The sequence below is a fragment of the Rosa rugosa genome, chromosome 4 (assembly GCF_958449725.1).
Source record: "Rosa rugosa chromosome 4, drRosRugo1.1, whole genome shotgun sequence".
NCBI classification, from domain to species: domain Eukaryota; kingdom Viridiplantae; phylum Streptophyta; class Magnoliopsida; order Rosales; family Rosaceae; genus Rosa; species Rosa rugosa.
Genome location: NC_084823.1, coordinates 769747 through 777442, shown reverse-complemented (window position 1 = coordinate 777442; position 7696 = coordinate 769747). Strand labels below are relative to the sequence as shown.

General features: G+C 40.6%; 1 protein-coding gene across 1 annotated transcript; it reads right to left on the bottom strand.

The window, feature by feature from the left end:
* Positions 1 to 208: 208 nt before the first annotated feature.
* LOC133742879 (probable glutamyl endopeptidase, chloroplastic) lies at positions 209 to 3004 on the bottom strand. Its single transcript, XM_062170571.1, has 7 exons — positions 2655 to 3004; positions 2216 to 2393; positions 1925 to 1985; positions 1678 to 1827; positions 1340 to 1477; positions 832 to 1145; positions 209 to 523 (listed from the first exon to the last, which is right to left on the bottom strand). Coding segments are annotated over exons 4-7 (552 nt in total). The 5' UTR covers positions 1777 to 1827; positions 1925 to 1985; positions 2216 to 2393; positions 2655 to 3004; the 3' UTR covers positions 209 to 522.
* Positions 3005 to 7696: the final 4692 nt, after the last annotated feature.

The following is a 7696-nucleotide window of genomic DNA, read 5'->3' as shown; positions in this document are numbered from 1 at the left end:
TGTACGATTTTTCTTTTGACAAATAAACGGTTCATAATATGTAAAATCAAAGTTGACCATCCACTGCTCATCGTCGTACCATTTACGTGCAACAGATACACAAGAAACACCCACGAAAATTCATCGAATCACTATTTGCATAAGCCTTTTTTCTTGTCCGAATACTATTGCACAAGTCTGCACAAATCTCTTTCTATTTTGGCCAAAATAATAAACAAATATTTTACTCCAACAGATAGAATGTCTTGGTCCTAATCTCCCCTCACCCCAACTTCCTCCCCCAAGCTGATTGACCATTCACCATTTTAAATATTATGGTGCAGAAAGCATACTGGAGGGAAATAAATTTGGGTTACAATTTTGAATAGTACACCACTAGTACAAATAAAAATTGCACCTGAGGAAGCATATTGCTATTGCGCTTTCACAGGAGTGAGCATCATGCTTTTCTGAAATAGTTTGTACACCACAATGATCTGCGAACGAACTTATATTCCTCAGCAGCCAAGAGCAGCAATGTATTCTGCAGTATATGTAACAAACCAATCTATGACTCGGCAAAAATGCATCTATAATTTATTAATTTATATATATATATATATATATATATATATATATATATATATATATATATATATATATATATATATATAACCCAACAATTAATTGCTGATGTTTGAAGACAATTTGCTGAGGTCTGAGGTTTGATATGTTCAGAAAAAAGTGACAAGCATGAAGAGATTGTGAACATATTCAAGTGAGTTCTTAGTTTGACCATTGCTTTAGTTAATATTGCTATATAACTTCATTTTCTGTAAGAGAAGAAATTACCATAACAATGACCTCGGCAAAGAGTCAACTACTTCATGCTCAGAATTTGACACTTCTGAGCCACTGCCTCCGCCAGTAGCCACTGCTTTGCTTTCAGAATTTGTAGATCCTCTGCCTATATTGTCTTTACATGCATCTTGATCAACATTTACATCAGAAGTCTCTGACACACAATATTTTTGCAACCACCTGTCAGTTTCCCATAGCACATGCATGATACTCTCTCTTGCAGCATAGCCATGGCTCTCAAAGGGAAGAATCACAAGGCGGCAAAGAGCACCATTACCTTTCAGAGCATTAAAGAAACGATCGGACTGCACAGCACACCAGATCATTTAAATAGCAAGTCAACAACTTACAAACAAGAAGAAATCCATCATGCCACTAACATTTAAGCAAACTAATCCAACGTTGTAGGTTACTTATTTGAAACAATGAAGGGCATGAAGGATGACAGAAAAATTAGTAATTACAAGCAATGTTGGAAGGGGGTGAAGGGCCTTTTTACCTGCATGGTTAAAGTCCCTTGATTATTGTCTTCCTCTCCATGGATAACCAAGATTGGCTTCTTAATTTTATTAGCTGACATGAAAGGACTCATCTCCACATAAGTACTAGTAGCCTCCCAAAGAGTTCTTTCCTCATTCTATACAAATAAATTAATGAGTCAGACAATCAAAACAAGAGATAAAAATTTGCTTGGGGACAATATCATGGCAAGAGAATAATGAAGAAAAAAGAAAGAAAAAAAACATAGGTATTCAATAAATAATAACACTAATAATTTTCGGAAGAGCTAATAATCTGACAAAATATTTAGCAATCCTAATCAAATCAATGCCCAACATGAAAACCGAAAGGAGTAAGTGTTCTGTTGTAAGCACCAGAACGAGCAATTCCACAAGCAAAAAGATGAGGAGCATGTGCCAGTAGGTTTGCAGTCATGAATGCCCCATATGAGTGTCCCCCAACAGCAATTTTCTTTAGATGGGCCACCTTAATATGGGTAACACAATTACCGCAGGAGTCAGGTCAAGTTTTAAGGCCAAAAGCATGCAAATAAAATTCATGCTGCAAATATGAAGAAGCTTACTCCACGTCGAATGACTTCCTCCACAGCAGCCTCTGCACTTGCAACCAATTGCTCCACATACCTGGTCAAAAATGCACATGTTATTCATTGACAAAATCCAAATCATTACAGGCGTGTTATAAAATAGTTTTTTCTTTCTTGTTAAAAATGGGACAACATTATGTAATATGAATCTTCAGTCACTCCCTTGGTCCACAGGCAATAAAGTTTTATTTGTCACCAGAAATAAACAAAAGTTCATATTACTGAACACCAAAACCTGTATTCATACATATATGACTAACAGCTTACCGATCATTTGCTTCATCATCACCCTCACCAATAATAGGAATAGTTGGTCCAGATCAAATTGCTATTTGGAGCAAGCAAAAATTGGTTTAGCATATTCTCCAAAACAGTCCATGTTGGATCGACAAAGGTGGCCTACATCCCTAAATGCTGGAGTGAAGTGACCGACATCCCTGGAATCCTGGCTTAAATCATGCCGGTATATTAGAAATATTCTTTTGTAATAATAGTGCTCTTGTAATAGGACTTGTGTATATATATGCTCTGTTTATGGAGTAAAAAGGAATCTAAAAATCTCCCAATCCTCTCGTTCTTTGTGACTTGGTATCAGAGCAGAGATCCAATTTGGACTCTGTCTGTTCTGTTGTGTTTTTTTGGGTTTCTTTTGAGTTCTTTTGGGTTCTTTTGGTTAATACAGAGAGAAACACAAACAGAGCTATACCTTCCTCTTTCTTCCGCCGCCGCCGCCGCTCTGCTCCGTCAAATCTCTTCTTTGGTTCTTAGGTCCGATCCGCTTCGTGGTTGCTTTCCGCGACAATCACAGTATAGTTTTGTAAAAGTCTTGGCCCAATTCATCAGCAGCTGTGGGAGTATCTTGGCTCAATCCCTTTGTCAGCTGCCGCTACTCTGTCTGTTCCATTGTCAGCTGCCGCTCCGCCAGCCACCACACGCCTGCTTGGTATCATTACGTGCTGCACTAGAGCACGCCTGTTCAGCTTGCAGCTCCCAACACTTTGCAGCAGCTTTGCAACCACATTTTGATTAATTAAACACTTTGCAGCAACCCCCATTTCACCACCCTCATTTAATTAATCCTTTTTTCTTTTCTTTTTTTTCCATTTCACCACCTGCACGCCTATCCCACATTTGCTCTCCCACGTGTTAGACACTTTATTTTTATTCTCCCACCAACCACCCATCTAAATTCAATTAAAAAAAAAAAAAAAAGAGGGACCTTTGCCGTACACCACCAACTCATTCCGCACTTTCCATCCACTTTTTATTTTATTAAACTTTCCAACACCACCCACTTATGCCGTACCACCTTTCGGCACTTTCCACACTTCCCAATTTCTTTTATTAACTTTCCACATTTTTCCACCCATTAAACAAAAGCCCTTCATTCATCTTTGTTTGCCACCAAATTCGATAGCTTTGGCACGTATCACTACATTGAAAGCTTTCAATTAAACAAAAGTCCATCCGTCATTCTCATTCTCATTTAAAAAAAAAAAAAAAAATTTGCAAATGGCTTGTAACTATTGTAAGGAAATTGGTCATTTCAAGAATCAATGTCCTAAGTTGCAAAGATTTCATTCTAACAATTCTGGTTGGAGTGGAGGGAGCAATACTGGAGGGAGTAGAAGTCACAGAGGCAAAGCTACAGTCCAACAGGTGCCAGAACCTAATTTCTACAGTGTAGAAGGGCAAGACATCTCTAAGGATAATGTTTTCTTGACTAAGAAAACTCGAGGTAAAATTGGTATTGCTTTACATGTTTCTGACTTTACTGGTAGTGATACATGGATAATTGATTCTGGTGCGACTGATCATATGACCTACGACAAGTCTTTCTTTGTGTCTATGTCATCTCCTTCTATATCTCATGTCTCTAATGCAAATGGTGCGTCTTTTCCGGTCCTAGGTATTGGGTCTATTCAGGTTACACCGTCCATTATTTTGCATGATGTCCTTTATGTACCCTCGTTGTCTCATCATCTTTTATCTGTATCTCAACTGAATTCACAGAATAAGTGTTCTGTAACCTTTTATCCAATGTATGTTGTTTTTCAAAATCTGTGCAATCAGGTGATTATTGGCAAGGGAGACCTGAGGGGGAGACTGTTTCACTTGGATTACATGTACGCAGGACAAACACAAGTACCGGAACAGCCTTTGGCCCTGACATTGAGTTCTGATCGATTGAGTGAGGTATGGTTGTGGCACAGACGTTTGGGTCATCCATCTTTTGGGGTTATGAAAAAGTCTATGCCTTCGTTATTCTTGGGAATAAGTGATTCTAGCTTGCATTGTGAAACTTGTGCTTTGGCTAAGAGTCATAGGTCTAGTTATCCTTCGAGCTTTCATTCTAGTACCATGCCTTTTGAGTTAATTCATTCAGACTTGTGGGGTCCTTCAAAACATTCTACCATTTCTTGAATGCGATATTTTGTGTTATTTGTCGATGACTTTACCCGACTATCCTGGGTTGTCTTACTTAAGTCCAAAGCTTCGGTTTTCTCTGCTTTTACAGCATTTCATAGTCTTATTCGTACTCAATATGATGCTAATGTTAAGGTCTTTCGTTCCGATAATGGAGGTGAGTTTGTTAATCATTCTTTTCATGAATATTTCCAACACCATGGCATAATCCATCAAACTTCCTGCCCACAGACACCTGAGCAAAATGGGGTGTCTGAACGGAAAAATCGTCACCTTCTGGAAATGGCTCGGTCCCTTTTGCTTAGTGCTAACATGCCTAAGTACCTTTGGGGAGAGGCCGTTTTGTGTGCTTCTCATCTTATCAATCGCCTTCCATCCGCCCCTCTTCAAGGTCGGGTCCCACTTGAGGTCTTGTCTGACTACGTTTCTATCCCATCATCTAATACTCTTCCTGCTCGTGTCTTTGGTTGTGTTGCATATGTTCATCTGTACAAGAATCAAAGGTCAAAATTAGATGCTAGAGCCCTTAAGTGTGTCTTTGTTGGTTATAGCTCTCATCAGAAAGGTTACAAATGTTATCATCCTCAATCCCAAAAATTTTATGTCACCATGGATGTTACTTTCAGTGAAGATGCTTGTTATTTCTTGCCTCCTGTGACTCCTCCTCAGGGGGAGAGTTCTTATTATTATGAAGATTTGTTCAATGGGCAAGATGAGAGTCTGGCATCTGAATCCTCAAGGTTGGAATGTTTAGGAACAGAGCTGGAAAAGGAGGATAGAAGCTCTACCGACCCATCATTTGAGTTGGAAACGGAAAACAGGGGTTCGGCCGGAAAAGAAACTTTGGGCAATGTGTTACCGACTGGTCAATTGGATCAGTCTGACCGGTCGGTCGAGGAGGCCGTTTCAGACCCTGTTTCAGATGAGGTTCTGCAGTCTTCTGATGGTTTTTTGAACAATTCTTCTGTCTCTCCCTCTCGTTCAGCGGTCTCACCTGCTCAATCATCACCCGAGGTATGTCCTAATCCTTCCTTGTCTAATAATCCTTCTGTGTCTGGTAGTGTTTCCACCAAAACCTTGCCCAGTCGTTCAACCCGTGGTCAGCCTCCGAAACACTATGAACCTGTTCTAAGTGCTAAAACTAAATACCCTATTGTTAATTATGTGTCGACCCATAGGTTATCTAAACCGTATGTAGCCTTTGTGAATCAATTATCTTCTGTGTCTCTTCCTAGTAAAGTGCAGGATGCCATGAAGGATGAGAAGTGGATGAAAGCAATGACAGTGGAGATGGATGCTCTTGAGAAGAATCGTACGTGGGAGTTAGTGTCATTACCACCAGGAAACAAGACAGTTGGTTGTAGGTGGGTGTATACAGTGAAACATAATTCGGATGGTTCGGTGGACAGGTACAAGGCAAGATTAGTGGCTAAAGGCTATACTCAGAAGTATGGAGTGGACTACGATGAGACATTTGCACCAGTGGCCAAAATTAACACAATTCGGGTACTTCTTTCGTTGGCTGCTAATCTTGATTGGCATTTGCAACAGTTTGATGTTAAGAATGCATTTTTGCATGGTGATCTGCATGAAGAGGTTTATATGGATTTGCCTCCTGGATATGGTACTTCTTCTGGAGAGCAGGTGGTGTGCAAATTGAAGAAGTCGCTTATTGGCTTGAAGCAGTCTCCCAGAGCTTGGTTTGGCCGGTTCACCAAGTTCATGAAGAAAATTGGGTACCGACAGAGCAATTCAGATCACACCTTGTTCCTTAAACATCGGTGTGGTAAGGTGACTGCCTTGATTATTTATGTTGATGACATGGTTGTGACAGGTGATGATATTGTTTGGCTCCAATTTTGTTGCAGCTGGTCAACAGTCTCTTTTCTGCGCGGGCGTGCCAGCACCGTCGGGTGCGGTCGTCGGGGGTGTCCCTTGACCTGACTTCTTTCAAACGACTGTGGACGAGGAGAGCACCAACCTCGTCGTGGGATTCTTTATGCCTCGTGGTGAGGACTTTTGCTAATCTTCTGCGTCACCAAATCGATACTCGACGTCGTAGATCGAGCAGAGCGAAAATCACCGGGAAGTGGGGAGAACTTGCTAAAGCGTGACTTTAGCTTCGCTGGGTTGCGAGGGCGTTACCCTTGCTTGGCTAGTTCCGTAACCGTTGTGGTCGCGGTACTACAATCGGCTCCTGAGGAGACTAGGACCGAAGTACGTTGACAGAGGGTTTGGTGGCACTGATAGTCAGCTCTTGAGGAGACTAGGACTTAGAGTGTGATCACCGATAAGAGAAAGAGAAGGAAAGGGGTTGCTCTTAGAGAGGTTTGCTCTAGAGAGAACTTAGATCATCTTAGAGATGTTTTGATGTGTGAATGAGTGAATTGTTCTATGTTGTAGCCTCTATTTATAGGCTACCAAGCAACACTATTTGGCTTTAAACAACTCATAATGGTTAGGTTTTAGCACTAAACATTAATGGAATGTTAGGTTTAAGCACTTAAAACACTAATGGAATGTTAGGTTTAAGCACTTAAACACTAATGGAATGTTAGGTTTAAGCACTTACTGCTCCCTTATCCTTCCATTTTTATCTCCACTAAGAACTCAGATTCAACCTTCGATTTCTTCATATGAAATGATCCACCATGAATGTAGATTATTGTGGTAAAATTTCAGAATTTATTTCCATGTGGTTGGGCCGGAAATGCTGCTGGACCTCTTACAGGTCCAGTTTCCAAGTTTTGCTTCTGCAGAAAATTGGACTGTTTGTTTGAAGGTTTTCCACTCCGAACGGGCTTTGGCACTCTTCATAAGAAATGATTCTTGGGCTGTCTAGAATGGATCTGCAGAGTTTCAGCTCATTTCGAGTTCATTTGGTCAGTCTGCCAACCCTCCTTCCTTGTTTAGCTCGGTTTCTCCTAACCGAAGTAGGAAAATGTGCTATAGTTGACTTTTCATGCTTCCATAGTAGGCTTTATTTAGCCTCTAAATATATATATATTTCGAACTTGTCGACAATATATAGCTTGAGCCACTGACATTGGCTCAATTTCTCCAAGACGTGCCTTGTCAGGCCAAAATGCTCATTTTTGGTCCAAACATTGCCCCCCAGACCTCGAAGTCAAAGGTCTTCGTCTTGACTGAAGAGGTCTTGAATCAACACTACTCTTATAATGTTGTTGCTCCAAAAGCCACTTTTATTGGCTTGACTGATTCCATATAGGCCTCTAAATAGGTCATAAGGCTTGAATGCCACAATCTGGATTGCCTTTGTCATGAACTGACGCTTCCTTTGCCAACTTTATTGCCCCCCAT

What these genes read in the sequence shown, in the direction of transcription:
- LOC133742879 (XM_062170571.1), bottom strand. Translation starts at nt 1,776, where the DNA reads ATGACTGCAAACCTACTGGCACATGCTCCTCATCTTTTTGCTTGTGGA. An exon ending in TTACTCCTTTCGGTTTTCAT is followed by an intron (nt 1,478 to 1,677) that starts GTTGGGCATTGA and finishes TTATTTGTATAG; the next exon opens with AATGAGGAAAGAACTCTTTG. An exon ending in AAGGGACTTTAACCATGCAG is followed by an intron (nt 1,146 to 1,339) that starts GTAAAAAGGCCC and finishes TGTGCTGTGCAG; the next exon opens with TCCGATCGTTTCTTTAATGC.